Source organism: Microchirus variegatus (genome assembly GCF_963457635.1).
Source record: "Microchirus variegatus genome assembly, chromosome: 14".
Lineage (NCBI taxonomy): Eukaryota > Metazoa > Chordata > Actinopteri > Pleuronectiformes > Soleidae > Microchirus > Microchirus variegatus.
In genome coordinates, this window is record NC_139815.1 from 22408935 (window position 1) to 22425927 (window position 16993).

Consider the following 16993-nt stretch of genomic DNA (forward strand, 5'->3'; position numbering starts at 1 on the left):
GCTGTTGGAATTAAAGTAGTCCAGACCCAAACAGGACGGAGCTCACAGCGGTTGTTGGATTTACGCGAAGAATCATCTCCGTGGGTTGCTTTGTGAGACTGGGAGCTGAGAGCAGACCGCGCTCGCAGCTGTCATTAGCTCAGTAGTATATGCTGCAGAACCAAAGAGATAAGAGATAACTGGGCAGCCTGGGGACTGGAGCCCTCTGTGCAAAAAAAAAACACTCAGTCACACAAAACCCACAGGAAGCAGAAACGAGTGCACAGCAGTCATGTCCAGACACTGAATCACCCCATAGTGTGTGGAGCGTGATTAATGTTTCTGACACAGCGCTCGCTGTGTCTTTACACAGTGACATGACACATAACACTGCCCCATGTCTTATCTCTGAACATTCAAACCTGTCAGGTCATTTTGTACCATTTCATGCTCTGCTACCTCATGTTGTGCCGAACCAAAGAATCACATTCACATTTGGCATGAAAATGGCCTGCACGTGGTCTCATCAGCAGTACAGCTTCATCTCGAGTGAGTCACCTCCCAGAATTCTAAAAACAAACTTTGCCCGGCCCTCATTTAACAGTGAGGAACACTCATCCTCAACCTATTGTTGAGTGCACCTCTCTTTTTGCTTCTCGGATCAGGGAACGAGTAAAGAGATGACTAATATGGACGTTTTTTTGTCCTCAGTGTCTGACTAACATCTGCTGTCGGAGACGGATTACAGAGGCTTTGCTGATTTTAAATTCCGCATTTAAAAAATAGATAATTGCTGATAAAATACAACTAGTCCAACATGAAAAAATTATAACTTTTTATAGTTAGTTAACTAATTATAAACCAACAACAACAGCACAGGCAAAATATTTGCATTAAAAAAAATATTTTGCGGACTGCAAATCATGTTTATGTTTTGATCATGTTTTGGCATGTGGCGCCACCTACCGCCGTCTACCAATCATTGCAGTCAGTAGAGTCTCTGCTGCCGAGCAACCACGGGTTGCCAGTTACGTCAGAAAACGAAACCTAAAAAGACCTCTGTGTTTTGAATTTGAGTGTAGTAACCGTCTTTGGCCACATTCTTACATATGGCACCTTTAATTGTTTATGCTGTATTTTCAATAGAGCAATAAAAATGCTGTTTGAATTCTCATTTATTCTATGTTTCACTAAAATAACTTTAGGAACTTTAAGAAGTAAAATAAATTGACACAGGTTTGGTTGCCACACTCTACTGTGTATATGTCAATTAATCTCTTATGTCAGATTTTTAAGTTTTTAAAAGTATTTATGTATTTTTTTAAAAATCCATTTTTAAACCATTTACATCATATATTTGTTCTTACAGTGCAGGATTTTTATAAACATTTTGCACTTCCCATGTTTTTACTTGTGTGCGGATATAGTAGTATAGTATAGTACAGTATCCAGTTTAAAAAAAGTTAAACAAAAGACAAAGATGTTGAATCTACAGGTGGAGAGATGTGATGTGGTTTGAGCTGCTGACAGAAGAAAAAGAGGGTGGAGGAGGAGGAGGAGGAGGGGGAGAAGAGCACATGGGAGGGATAACTGAGAGTGAGAGCTGGTCATTGTTGAGGAGAAACTGCAGGGGTTCACCATGGGCTCTGTCACAGCTTTCCAGTTTTGGGACGCGTTTGTGGTTTTGTTGCTATTGGACCCATTTATCCTTGCGAACCGGATGATCAGGGACGCACCTGCAGACCTTCAGAAGAAGGCCTCCACCTCCGGTAAACAGTGTCAGGATGAACTTCATTTCTATGTCCTTTTAGACTAGAGTACAATGTGACTGGGAAACTTGAGGGAATGCTTCTCTGTGGAACAACATTTTAATAGTTTTAAAAAAAAAATCATGTTTCTTTCTTTTTATGCTGTCGGTCCTTTTTAATGCTGAAAACTCCAAGTGGGTTTTCTGAGCTGCCGTTTTCATCTGGCAAAGCACCAGCATCTGCTGTGCTGCACAAGTGTGGCATCAGCTAAACAAATTACCTTCGTGATGGTATTTTGAGAAACACATGGTGGAATTATATGAGCATTCACGCAAGAGCTGAATCTTGACATGTGCTCAGATTTATTAAAGCTGGGGTAGGCAACATGCAGTATGTTTGTCACTGATTGCTCAATAATTCCATAACAGGAGTTGGCAAAATAAGCTTGGCCACACAACAACGACTTTTGATGATGGGCCAGACCACAGACCAATTCACAGAATGGATGAAATAATGTCACCAGCACTTTGTGACAACTGCTAATCACATTGGGTTCATTTAGAAGAAAGAAATCATGTGTTTTATGTGTTTCTACATAAAAAGATGTGAGGGCCTTTAGGTCACTATTTTTTAAAGGTGCATTATGTAATAAATTTAAACCAACTGGCCATAAAATCCTCCTAATATGTCACAGAGACTCAGGAATAATGTTCATATAACAAACTGAACTCACCAACAACAACAGTACAGACAAAATATTTGCATTAAAAAATATATTTTGCAGACTGCAAATGATGTTTATGTTTTGAAATCATGTTTTGGCATGTGACGCCACCCACCGCCGTCTACCAATCACTGCAGTCAGTAGAGTCTCAGCTGCCGAGCAACCATGGGTTGCTAGTTACGTCAGAAAACGAAACCTAAAAGACCTCGGTGTTTTGAATTTGAATGTAGTAACCGTTTATGGCCTCATTCTTACATATGGCACCTTTAAGTGTTGTGTGGAACAGAAGTGACCCTTGTGTTAAACGTGAAATAGTAAATTGAATGTTTTCTTCCAGGGCTCGGGGAGAAGGAGTTTTTGCAGATCGTCGCTCAGCACAACAGACTGCGCAGCCGAGTCAAACCCACGGCAGCCAACATGAGAAAAATGGTTTGTTTTTCCTACCTTTTTCGTCTCTTTCTTTTGTGCACGTGTTTGACTGGCGTGAATGCTGTCGTGATGGGCCGCAAGAAACTGAATCTGACAGTGACTGTGCAGACTGACTTTTACACCACAGCTATCCCTTTAAAGGTATGACTCAGGAGGCTTATTTACCCCCTCACTCAGCTTACATTTAATGATGATTAATAATGATGAATCTCTGAAGGGATTGTGATTTTCACGTACTGCACTTTAATGTCTGCCTGTGAGCGACTGTGACTCGGTAATGTTCAAAGAAAACCCGCAGACAAGGCAGTGGGCGAGAAACGGACGACAATCATTTCTCCCTAAAATATATTGCAATTTTGTCCAAGCAAAGCCCAAAGGACTATATTGTAATCATTTAAACACAATCACATCATAATGCTTAGTGGTTCGTTTCTGTGTGGGGGTGGAGGGGGGTGCGTATTCACAAGCACAGCCGAAGCCTTGAGCCCTTTTTTTGTATATATATATATATATATATTTATCAGTTAAGCTCTTTAATATGGCCCTTCAGCTCGACAAAGCTTCCTCTGAGGGTTTTCACAGGGAAATTACCTGTAATACCACAGCTGTGAATGCAGAATGATTATCCACATCCTCTTTTTCTCATTACTGCCTTATCAGTGGAGAGCAGTTCTCTGAGGCTGAGGAGCAGTGGAAGAAAGCGGCGGGATTCTGTGTAGGTGGCTTTGAGGATGTAATCTGTGACAAAGTGACAGTTTCTACTCATAAAAAAATGCATATCTTATGTATTGTGAATTTCATAAAATCAATCATTACCTCCTGATCCTAATCTCGTGCCGGCACGACGGCTTTGCAGATACAGTACGTACTGTATCTGGACGGAAGAGCAATAGATGGAAGATAAGAAGAGGATTTAAGTGGACTATTTAGAGCAGAGTGGGATCAGATTAACCCCAACCAAACATGAATATTGAGATTTCCAGCCCATTCAGCAACTGTGCTGTGACCCTTTGACTTGCTATACCACTCTATCAGACTCATAATTGTGTGTGTGTGTGTGTGTGTGTGTTTGTGTGTGTGTGTGTGTGTGTGTGTGTGTGTGTGTGTGTAATTATTTCTCCAGGAGTTTGCACTCTTTTATATGTCCTTATATCAGAGGTCTCAAACTTGTGGCCCTCCAATCAATTTCAAAAGGACATGGCCTTCCAATTGAAATCCAGTTATCAAGAGTTATTTCTGTATGTTTTTTTTAATTTATAGATTAATTTTGTGTCGAAATGTGTTTTTCTTTTTGTGAACTATAAATTGTTCCATGTCAAAACGAACACTTTTATTTTTGAAAATCTGTGAATCACAACGTCACAAATGTTGTCTTTGCAATACCATGATGGAATATTGTGATATAATTTTAAGATCACGTCGTCCGCCCCTACGGAAGAGGAAAAAAAAGTTTGGCTATTTTTCACTGACCCCCTCCTGACCAGACCACATGGCCCCCATGTCATTTGAGTTTGAAAACCCTGCCTTATATCCTTGTTGTCACATAATCTCAAGCAAATTTTCCAAGTTTTTTTCTTTCTTTTTGTCTTTGTCTAAGCCCAGTTCCCATCTGCGTGGGGTCAATGAAGGACTTCCACCTTTTTGTTTCCTTTCTCTGTTATAAAAGAAAAATATATTTAAAGCCTTTATTATTTTAGAACCTACCAGCTTCTACATGTATGTAACGGGGCACACTGTAAAATGTAAAGTGTTAGATTTAACTCTTAGTTAGTTTTAGGGTAATTTTCAAAGAGTTACATAGACTGTGAAATCATTTCAAAATTGACTATTTTAGTGTTACAAAAGAGTTCAATTTAACATGATTACATGAGTGGATTTGGTCCTAATCTGTTACGTTAACATTGGAAAATTGACTGTGTATGTCTATTGTATCTATATCTTAAGGAGTGGGACGAGCAGTTGGCCTCACTTGCAAAGGAGAGGGCAGCGTCCTGTCACACCGACCGCTCTCATCAGCTGCACTCGTCCACCTTCACTCACGTCGGCTGGAACAGTCGACTCAGTCTTCATGGCGTCGCCTCCTTTTCTGATGTCATCGACTCTTGGTTTGAGGAGGGAATGGATTTCCTCTACTCGAGTGGGCAGTGCATACAGAACGCCACCTGTCAACATTATACTCAGGTATTCACAAATACGGATTTAAAATATCTCATATTCACAAACTACTATATATCAACGTATATGTATGATATAATCCCCTGTGTTGTTATTGTTATTTTAGCTGGTGTGGGCCACTTCAAGTCACATAGGCTGTGCCAACCAGCTGTGTCTGAAAGAAGGAAACCTCTGGGAGATGCATGTCTGTGCATATTACCCTGGGTAACACTTACACACACTTTTACCTCAAAAAACAACATTAAATCCTTTTCAGAAATACATAGATTACAGTTTTACAGACTGTTTAACCTGCCGTCATAACCGCAAAATAATTACGCAGTGGAAACAATACTTGCATAAAACTATTAACCTTTAGTGCTCACGTGGCACGGATACATGCTGCTGCAGCAGCACCCATGGTAAATTGCAGTGGGAATAATACACAACTCCTTATATGGACATCCTGGGGGGGTGTGATTATAAGTCACATATTATTATTATTCAGGCAAAATAATGATTGATTTTAGTAGTGATATAAAGTACCAATAATTGTCACAAAGTTGTCAATTTTTCTTATCTTATTTTTCACAGTATTTCAAAGTACAAGTCTTGGATTTGATATGAAACAATATAGTCCACAATCCACAAAAAAAATAAAAAATTGAGTACTCAGGTGTGTTTATGTAGTTGGTGAAAATGAAAGTTTCATCAGATTATAGCATTTTGGATACAAGACACTAAAAAAAAAAGGATACAAGACACTATATTGCACATTCTTTTATAGTCTCTGTATAAACTGTACATTTAAACACGAAAAAAAGCAGCTGAAATGCTCTGTGTTCTAAGGGTTAATATTCACTGAATTATAATCTGTGTTTACATAATTACACCACAATCATCCGCTCAGTACTGACACTGCTTTGCAGGAGGTCTCTGTGCTGAGAAAGATGATCTGCATAAACATATCAAATGTCATTATCGTTGCACATTGTTCTGTTTGGAGAATTCCTAATGTATTTTGACCATATTATCTTTAATGCCTGTCTACCACTGCAACAGATCAGGTGCGTCTCTCTGAGACCTCATTCAGATGTCTTGAGTGATCTGATTACAACTGGACAGAATAGTCTTGAATATGTATTCTGTTCCAGTCATAATCTTTAGAGTCCACCTCCTTAGCTGATGTCCTCTGACACGCTGCAGTTTCACAGTATTTTTACACTTATTTTCAGCCACTACAGTGTTAAGATTGATCGCCACATGATAGTTCTGGTAATGGTCAAATCTGATTGAATATTACTATATTAGTAGTCACAGGAGACACATACAGGGTACATTATAAAGTCAGGTATGACTTAATGTTGTCCTCTTGTAATTGCATCTCTCAGAATGGATGTTATTACCTGGTCTGAATGAGGCCATGGAGGTTTTTGTACCGTCCTGTATAACTGTATATTTGTCTTGATGCAGTGGTAACTGGGAGGTGAGCGGTCGACTGGTGACGCCGTACAAGCAGGGTCTGTACTGCTCTCTCTGCACCTCTTCCATGTCTGGCTGTTATAGACTGTGGGATCATGTTGGTGGATTGTGTGGTAAGAAAACATGTAAATATGTGTTCACACTTATATACTGTAGAAGTAGGCAGAAGTAACTCATTCATAAGGGTGCTACAGTGGTGACAGGGGTTACCATTGGTGCCTCGCAGGAAGAAGGTGCTCGGTTGAAAACCTGGTTCCACATTTCTTTATTGTTTTGCATTTTCCCTCAGGGGCCCACGGTTGGTGTAGTGGTTAGCACTCTTGCCTTTGCAGCAAGTAGACCCGGGTTCCTGGGTTCGAGCCCCGTTTGGAACAACTTCGGAACAAGGGCCTTTCTGCAAGGAGTTTGCATGTTCTCCCTGTGTGTGCGTGGGTTTTCTCTGGGTTCTCCGGCTTCCTCCCACAGTCCAAAAACATGCGATGTGGGGATTAGGTGAATTGGTCACTCTAAATTGACCGTAGGTGTGAGTGTGTGAATGAATGGTTGTTTGTGTCTATATGTGTCCCTGTGATGGACTGGCGAACTGTCCAGGGTGTACCCCACCTATCTCCCAATGTCTGCTGAGATAGGCACAGCACCCCCCGTGACCCTCTGGTGGAGGATGTAGCGGTAGATAATGGATGGATGCATGGATTTTTCCCTCAGTGTTTGTGTAGTTTTTTTGCTTTCCATGGATGGATGGATAGATTATCTTCATCAGTTGTGCCGAAGTGGCAAAAATTACACATTCTCCATTAGAGGACATTATTATGGCTGTTTCCTAAATTGGTTACGTCTTTCTTCCCTCAGTTGATGAAATTAGTCCCTGATGTAAGAATTTAATCATTTGGGAGAACTTTGTTTCCAAATGTAATTATTTGAGAGAAAATGGATGGATGGACTGATTCAACTGATTTTACAGATTTTATAGCACTTAAAGGATATTTTTCGTACATAATTAATTCCAAGCCATATTGTTTTGGAAGGACAAAATCTGAGGTTCCAGATTTTTCTGTGACAGCTGCTGTAGCGATGACCCTCCCTGTCATTTTTATGCATATAACCTCAATGTCTTGTGCAATTTTATCAGCTTTAGCGTTTGCATATTACATTAAATCCTATTACACAAAGACTGCGGATGCCCACATGGAATATTTTTGATTTTGAAATAGGCCATTAAAGGGTACCGATTTTTTTGGCACTATTGATCAGTATTTCCATAATAACCTTTTAGCCTAATTTAGTCAAATGATCTGCGAGAGTGATAGTGACACTTCTGCGCCTCTACAGGCTCTATTATTGTTGCCAATTCTGTAGCATCATGGGAGGTTAAAGCCAATCACAGGGCAGTTCAGAGAGCAGGTGCTCCACTAAAAACGACATGCCTTTTTCGGTGGAATGATTGCAACACCAATTACAAAGAAACCTAAAAAAGGGAGGAAAAAAAAACACTGAAAAACATTGCATTGCAATGCAAAATGCAATAAATCATTGTCATGTGTCGCATATGAAATGAATAATGTCTGATGAGAGGAGTGCAGAACAGTGATGTGATGTATTTTAACAACCTGTGGATGAGACTCAAAAATCAACAGTTTTTCTAGTGATCTTACCTACTGCTGCTCCTTGTTTGTATCATTCAGTTCTGCTGCAGTGACAGTGAAAGTGATTTGGGCCACTGTGTGTGTGCTCATATGTCTCGCTGTGTGTCTGCTTGCACATGTTTGCATCAGAAATTCCCAGGAATCCATGCCGTATGAGCTGCGGTCAGCATGGTCATCTTAACGTCTCGTCCTGCAAATGCAAGTGTGACGCAGGCTTCACCGGACGCTTCTGCCAGGGTATGACAGACACTTATCAATATCAGTCGTACAGTAGCAGCATCATGAGAATAACCACATTGTAATCAAGCTTTATTAACGGTACAGTGTGTGAAATTTGGTGAAATGTGGCCCAGCTCCACACATACAATCAGGTGATTTTCTGCCAAATGAAAATAATTTCACATACATTTTGCTCAGTGGATTGAGATATATCTAGAGTGTACAACACAATCCATGTGTCTGTTTTTCAGTGCAGTGCAGTGTGCGCTGTGTACACGGACGCTTTAAAGAAGAAGAATGCTCCTGTTTGTGTGATGTGGGCTATGGTGGTGCTGAGTGCACAGGTTAGTGCAGTGCTTGTGGTTTCATATGTATTATGTCAGCTATTTGCACTCGCTTGTGAAAACTGAGAAGCACACAGAGACTTTGGCTGGTGCTGCCTGGGCAATGCATGACCCCTGCTGGCTCTCTACTGGTCTCCCACACCGAGAGCTATTATGGCACAAGCATGTTTGCTCTGATTGAAAACATGACTGCCAGCCTTGATATCTTAAGAACATGTATGCTACCTATATCTTACTCTTAGAATTTAGCCTTTTTCTCACTGGATTGTTTAGAACCACTTACTATCTTGCATCTAATTCCATAGAGGAAAGACTGACTGGAGTTGTTGGCTTACTGCTGCCTTGTTGGGCAAAATTGTGTCGCTTAAAGTCTGAGAAGTGACAAAATAACACATTTAATCTTACTGATGGAGGCAGCAGTGGATCAAAAGTTCATGTGGTGTAAAATGTCAGATTTTCTTTGAGAACTTCCAGCTTTAAAGCTTCCCCCAGTCTGAAATGACAAAATGATACAAGCCATACTGGTTGAACATAATCATTTATCAACATATTTGTCCATTTGCCTTGCAGGTACAGTGAGTACTGATGACAAATTCTTTTTTTTCTTTCTTTTAAATTAGCACTTTATGTTCATGTCCTGAACAAAAGTAATTGTACCCATCCAAGGACTTGTAATCTTTCAGACTGTCCTGTGTGTAGAATCCTGAGGAGTCAGTCAAGTAGCTGTAAATATCGGATGAACTTATGCTCGGCCATTGGCTAACCTTGTATCCCAGCTTTTTGTGTGCACAGTATAAGGATCTGGTAGCTGTTCATCTCCAGGTTTGAGCTTTTTTTTAGATGTAATTTCAACTAAATTTGCCAGTTGTTTTGAGGAAAGTGGCTGTTTATGCTGTTTTATTAGCTGAGCCTTTTTGTAAATTAACTTAAAACTATTTTAAATGTTTTTAATGAGAGTTAGCGTGCCTGTCTGGTGCTGGTTCTAGGTGCAGCCCGGGCAGCACTGACTGTGTGAGTACCCCAATACAACCACACTTCAAAGAAACCCGAACTTTCGCTTTGAGAGTGTTCACAGAGCTGGGCCTGCAAGATGTGGACTCTTTGTCTCCTTGTTTCCCAATAGCAAAAGTGCAGTTTCCCCTCCACAGCTGTGATGCGATGATAGATGGAGAATGTTTCACCGTGTCTTCAGAGGCGGACACTTTCTATGGAGCTAAAATTCACTGTCAGGTGAGAAATGGGTGTTTGTTTCCTACCAAGACATTGAGACAATCTGTGCATCGTGTAAATAATCATATCAAAACCTTTCACTGTGCTGTTACTGTAACTGGTTTTTTTTGTTGTTGTTTTTTTTTAAACCACCAGGAGCAAGGGGGTATTCTCGCTCAAATCCACAATCAGAAGGTACAGGACATCCTGGCATTTTATCTCAGTCGTCTGGAGACAAAAAACGAGGTCTCCAACACTGACTTTGAGACACAGAATTACTGGATTGGTACAATCTTTCATCTTAGCCGTCCAAATACAGTATTCTCTACCAGATCAGTGCTGCGGAGATTCTGCAGTGATACAACGGCAATGTGTTTGCTCTGCAGGTCTGTCATATAAGCCGCTGAAAGACTCATTTCGCTGGGACACAGGAGGAATCCCTAGATTCAGCAGTTTTGCCTTTGGGCAACCTGACAACCAAGGGTAAGAGACACATTTACCAAAACACACCGCTACTGCAGTGTACACAAGCAACAGAGACGACTGAATCCAGTGGAGCCAAACAAACAAAACACAAATCACCTGAAATTAAGAACATTTATTTCTCCAAGGGAACCTCAAGGTTGTTGTTGTTGTTGTTAGAAAATACTGCAAGAAATATAGAAAGAAAGTTTTGTCTCTTGTCTCTGGATAATTAAATCCATTAAAAAAAAACATTTACAATGACATCATCCTCTAGTACAGTGATTCTCAACCTTTTTATACCACCTGAGAAGATATTGATCTCTTGAAGTAACACCATTATCGCCAACGTTAAAATAACAGTGGTGTAAATAGGCCGAGCAAAGTCAGCTACACTTTTCACAGGAGGCAGATTTCTTCCCAAAACAATAATTTGCTCTCTCATGATCCTCCTCTTCCTCACATATACTTCACACACTGGTATGGTGAAATTATATTAAGATGAAGAGAGAGATAAAGTGACTCTACTTATTATTATTTAATTTATAATATATTTTTTGTTGCATTTTCCACACTCTGGTCAAAATTCCTCAGCTGCAATCTGATCACAGACCCTGGTATATACACTAAAACTGTATTTCTGATTTTTCCTCTAAGTACCACTAGAGCAGAGATAATCAACTAAAATTCTGATAGGTCCACTTTGAGAAAATTTCCTCAAGCAAATGGTCCGGAACATCATAATGTCTAACTTGCGTTATTATTTAGTAGTGGGATATATACTGAAGTAGCCTAGTAGTCTGCATGTAATCAACAACTGACTGTCAGATCAAATACAGAAAGAACAATTCAAAAACATTTCGACAATATTTTATTCACTTTTATACAATTATACAGATGTAACACTGAACATATGTATTATTTTCTTCTCTCTTAAAGGAAAAGAAGCTCTGAGAGTGCTTATTTTCTGTGACCTAAGGTCAAAAATGATGTGTTTGGTCTCATAGTGGTGTTTCACGTTGCCACTTTTTACAAGTGCCACTGTCTCTGAACATACGAGACAGACTGGTTTTGTGCTTCCAGGGGGAAGATTGAACATGAATGAGTCTGTCCATTCTGGGTTGAAAGCTCTATTTTCGCTGTCCACTTTTCTCTTCTTAGAGAGCGCCATGTTAATTATTTTTCTCTGGCACACTCTTCTCTACCTGTATCGTTCTACGTCTTCTCTCGCTGTAAACTCTCTTTTTCCTCCATCTTCTCTCACTGTAAACTCTCTTTTTCCTCCTTCTTCTCTCGCTGTAAACTCTCTTTTCCCTCAGTCTTCTCTCGCTGTAAACTCTCTTTTTCCTCCGTCTTCTCTCGCTGTAAACTCTCTTGTTCCTCCGTCTTCTCTGGCTGTAAACTCTCTTTTTCCTCCGTCTTCTCTCGCTGTAAACTCTCTTTTTCCTCCGTCTTCTCTCGCTGTAAACTCTCTTTTCTCTCCGTCTTCTCTCGCTGTAAACTCTCTTGTTCCTCCGTCTTCTCTCGCTGTAAACTCTCTTTTTCCTCCGTCTTCTCTCGCTGTAAACTCTCTTTTTCCTCCGTCTTCTCTCGCTGTAAACTCTCTTTTTCCTCCGTCTTCTCTCGCTGTAAACTCTCTTTTTCCTCCGTCTTCTCTCGCTGTAAACTCTCTTTTTCCTCCGTCTTCTCTCGCTGTAAACTCTCTTTTCTCTCCGTCTTCTCTCGCTGTAAACTCTCTTTTTCCTCTGTCTTCTCTCGCTGTAAACTCTCTTTTTCCTCCGTCTTCTCTCGCTGTAAACTCTCTTTTTCCTCCGTCTTCTCTCGCTGTAAACTCTCTTTTTCCTCCGTCTTCTCTCGCTGTAAACTCTCTTTTTTTCCTCCGTCTTCTCTCGCTGTAAACTCTCTTTTTTTCCTCCGTCCTCTCTCGCTGTAAACTCTCTTTTTCCTCTGTCTTCTCTCGCTGTAAACTCTCTTTTTCCTTCGTCTTCTCTCGCTGTAAACTCTCTTTTTGCTCCGTCTTCTCTCGCTGTAAACTCTCTTCTTCCTCCATCTTCTCTCGCTGTAAACTCTCTTTTTCCTCCGTCTTCTCTCGCTGTAAACTCTCTTTTCTCTCTGTTTTCTCTCGCTGTAAACTCTCTTTTTCCTCCGTCTTCTCTCGCTGTAAACTCTCTTTTCTCTCCGTCTTCTCTCGCTGTATCGCTCACCAGTCTCCCCGTCTGTCACTCGCTATTTAGCGGGATGCACAGATTTGATTGGCTTTTAGTGGCGTCACGTGGGATGGCTCGAGTCGAATGCAATTGGTCAGTGGATTTCCAGATTTGCTCAACCACTACCGTAAAGTCTAGAGAAGCTGCGCCGGTCAAAATAGAAGCACCTCGTCAACATTTCAAATACTTAAATAATTTATTCACTGTAGGTCCAGGTCCGTACAGGACGGCGTCTGAGTCCGGACTCGGACCGTGGTCCGCCTGTCAGTGACCTCTGCACTAGAGGAAGCTTGCGTACCAGTAGTGGTACACGTACCACAGTTTGAGAACCATAGAAAAACGTAAACATCTCTTCCTTTGTCCAGATTTGGAAACTGTGTGGAGCTACAGGCGTCAAGTGCCTTCAACTGGAATGACCAGCGCTGTAAGACCAAGAACAGATACATCTGCCAACACGGTGAGACTTCTCAGGTTTTCTTACATATACTGTAACTGAGCACCCAGTGTCATCCAGTCGGTCTGCTGAGAGGTCGTAATGCTGCTCAGTCATCTTGTTGACCAACAAATGTTTCTGCACTTGTATTTCAATTTCTAATGTATAAGCAAAAACAAGAAGACGGAGACTTTCACTGGTAAAACTGGTGTCTGAAACCTGTGTGGGACTCTTGGACTCTTATCAGGGGCCACTTTGGAACTGCAAAAACATCTTTCAAGGAACTCAAGGTTCCAGAAGACCTTGTTTTTGCTCGTGTTTCCACTATAGTGGAACTTGTTGTGACGTGCAAATAAGCCATAACCACCGCAACAAGCTGTCCCAGTCCAGTCCACCAGGTGTCAGTTATATAAAAAACAACTCATTCATTCATTGACTTGCCATTTGACTCACAATATTCAGTTGAAATTACAGTTGTACTCAACAACAGTTTAGAATAGCTGTTTTTCATTGTATTTAAATACAAAGCTGGCCTTTCTTTAAGATTCTTATCGTCTTACACCTGTGATCGATTGTGTCTGTTCATGAATATTTCACAGCCTCGGCCACTGACGGTCACTGCATTATCAAGTGAAAGCCGTTAATCCAGTGTGTTTAATAATGATGTGAATGCAACACTGAAATCCCTGCGTGATCCTGCCCACACACTTAAACATGCACTCAGTCTAAATCAATGGCACTCAGAGTCATCAAGGGCCTGTGAATGATCAATATACATCGGCCCCACAAAGGCTCACAGTGTTTAGACAAACACATACACACCACTTACATTGATCGCGGAGGAATGAGATGGCAGCACATATTTAGTTTTGCCCACTCTGGTATTGATCACTAGCTGTTTGACTGATCGGCTCCAAACGTAGGTGATGTGACATTTTTACAACAAGGTTTTTAAGACAGTTTAAAGCTGCAGTTGGCAGGATCTCTTTAAAGTTGCTGACTAGTGAGTCTCATCTGCAGGTTGCTAAACACTCGCTGCCTCTAGATGAGCAGGGACATGAACGTCCATCTCTTCATCTTCTACCAAAGGCACTTCTTTCCTTTCCGGAGTGTCATTCCTTATGTTGTGGGGACTTCAATCTGTTTACACAGTCACATTATGGGGACTTGTCTTCCTTATGGGGACAGAAATCAAGTCGCCATCGTGTACATTTCTACAATTTAAGGTGAAGACTGCAGTTTTAAAGTTAGACTGAGTTTAGGTTTAGGTTAAGGTCAGTGTTAGGATTAGGCCAGTAGTAATTGCAAACCCTAACGGTTTAGACCAAAACCTGGTCCCAATGAGGCAGAACCTCATCTCTGAGGAACCAAATTTTAAGGTGTGCGTGCGTGTGTGTGTGTGTGTGTAAAACCAAACTGTCATTTGTTTGTGTTTTTTTGTGCTTGAAATGTATGCATTTATTTTAATGTGTGTGTGTGTCTTTTACAGCCGCAGAGCACATCGCCCGATGGCGTAATGGCACCTGATGGTAACTGTACACCTGTTGTCTGTGTAAATGGATCACTGTGTACTTTACTGTATAAACTGTACATTCATATATCCATGTGTACTGTTAATTATTCTGTACACGCTAAGTAACAAGCATCAGGTCAAATGAAAATGCTGCCATCAATACTCTTTTCTCTCGAGTCTTCATACATGGAAATTGATCTGTTGATTGACTGATGACGTTAAGATCGATGTTGTGCCAAGATGTTGGAAAGTATAATGGGATTGGCTTTGGCAGCCGGCTTTAGTCAGTCAATAAAATATTAAGGCCACACAGAACAACTGCAGACATGAACGCCGTCTATTGTCTCCTCTGCAAGTTTAGTGTAGTGGTATCTCCACTCAACACTTCGTTACCCATTAGGAAACTACGGTGGCCTTCGTGCACCATAAAGAATGTTGTCTGCATCCTGCAGCGGTAAACTCCCCCTTCAAAATATGAGTCACGTGCTGTGGGTTGTTTGTCCATTTGGGCTGCTGTAGAAACATGGAGGCACAAAATGGCCGCCTCTGTAAATAAAGGCCCCTGTCCACAGTGCATAGAACAGCCTAAGGCAACAAAAAAAATGCAATTGTTTTTTATTTTAAAAATGATTAAACACATACATAGATACACATAAGTCAATTTATACCAACAAACTTTCCTAAATGCTGCACACTTGACCTTTCATTTTAATTTCACTGCATATATCTGGTCACATTTTATCATATTGTTACCTACAAATTACTTTACAAGAGCTTGTCATCATATGAGAAATATGTTTGATCTTTGAGTGACAACTTATAAGAGGTAAGATTGTTTTCTAAAAAATCTGCTTGGATTCACACGATATGTGCTGTCTTATAAACTTTTTTTTTTGCTGATGTGCTGGTTCATGCCTTACTCACTGAGCATGAGCCCTGAATGTGTTTGTGTGGCTGTGAGTGTGTGTGTGTGTGTGTGTGTGTGTGTGTGTGTGTGTGTGTGTGTGTGTGTGTGCGCGCGCGCGCGCCGCATGTGTGAATCTTCACCTCAGACGCAGCGGCGCTCGTGTTGCCTCCTCTGCCGCTCTCATGGTGCCCCCTGATAAGCTGGTGCAGCGGAGGGTTTCAGAACGGTGCCAGTGGCAGTGGAATTAGCTCCCATTGTCATGATAATGACAGTGATACTCTCGCCCCGTCCAACTCCGACCGGTCCATTGTATGGAAACAGGAATGCAATTTCTCCTGCAGCGGTAACCGACAATCCTCTGTGAGAGTGAAAGGTCTCTAAATGACTCTCTATTCAGGCGAGGCTGAGGGGCCAGCAGCCACTTAAAGTGGGAGCAGCAGAACAGTGGCATCCCAAAGACCCAAAGCTTCCTCTAGCACACACACACACACACACACACACAGTTGTTGTATTTTTAACTTTTACAAAGAAGAAATATTCATCTTAACCAACCTTTTCTTTAAAGTAGTGTTGTACTAATGCTACATTCCAGATCAAGTCAGACATACACAACATACAATCTGAGAGCTTTTGACCTCACAATGTTCCACTCATTATGATATTTACATAAAAGAAGATGGTAAATCTTTGTAAATCAGCAAAATATATTTAATAAAAGTGGACGTAACCCAGGACGGAGGACAGAAGTAGTAGATTGCCACAAGAGGGCGACTCCACTAGTTGCAAAAAGAACTCTAGTCTATGGTAAAATGAGTCTCACTTGATTTATATAACACTGACGTGGAATCGTCCAAATTGTCGGAGTTGTCCATTTTCATTCATGGTGATAAAAACTCAAAGACAAACGATGATAAACAAAAGACAGACCACTTTCACTGTTTCTTACAGAAGTCTAAAACACCAACTATTGCAGATTATGTCCCAAAGTGACCCCTTTAATCCCAGAGGCTGATCGTTTATTTTATAAGACACACCGTATATCACACTGATGCAAGCTGACAGTTGAGATTCACAACAATTTCAACTCATTTGTGACTTCAAACTAGCGTGAAAGAGGAGGATATATCGAGCCAATAACTAAGGATTACGTGAATCTGTTCAGACTTGGAATGACTTTCTATTTTCGCAGTTGGGGGTCAGCAGTAACACTGAATCCAGAACCTTAATTTCTGTGTGAATGTGAATATGACCGCATCACCCCCGTCTTCCAACAGCTTCACTGGATCCCTGTCCAATTCCATATTCAGTACAAACTCCTCTTCATCACCTACAAAGCCCCTGATGACCTTGCCCCCCTCTTACCTCACTGACCTTCCCCTTCAACATCACCAGAACCAAACACCGAACCTTGAGGGACAGAGTCTTCTCTGTCGCTGCCCCTACCCTCCGAAACGCTGAGCCACTACAGTCATCCATCCATCTTCTACCGCTTTATCCTCCACATGAGGCTTGTGGGTGACGCTGTGCCGGTCCCAGCTGA

At 41.1% G+C, this 16993-nt stretch overlaps 1 protein-coding gene across 1 annotated transcript; it reads left to right on the top strand.

The window, feature by feature from the left end:
• Positions 1-1618: 1618 nt before the first annotated feature.
• LOC310936539 (C-type lectin domain family 18 member A-like) lies at positions 1619-14560 on the top strand (the record flags this gene model as incomplete). Its single annotated transcript, XM_083900612.1, has 12 exons — positions 1619-1748; positions 2789-2880; positions 4825-5061; positions 5162-5259; positions 6508-6629; positions 8289-8396; positions 8630-8722; positions 9846-9952; positions 10088-10217; positions 10318-10414; positions 12966-13057; positions 14523-14560. 12 exons carry the CDS (start codon positions 1619-1621, stop codon positions 14558-14560), a joined length of 1344 nt encoding a protein of 447 aa, XP_083756738.1.
• Positions 14561-16993: the final 2433 nt, after the last annotated feature.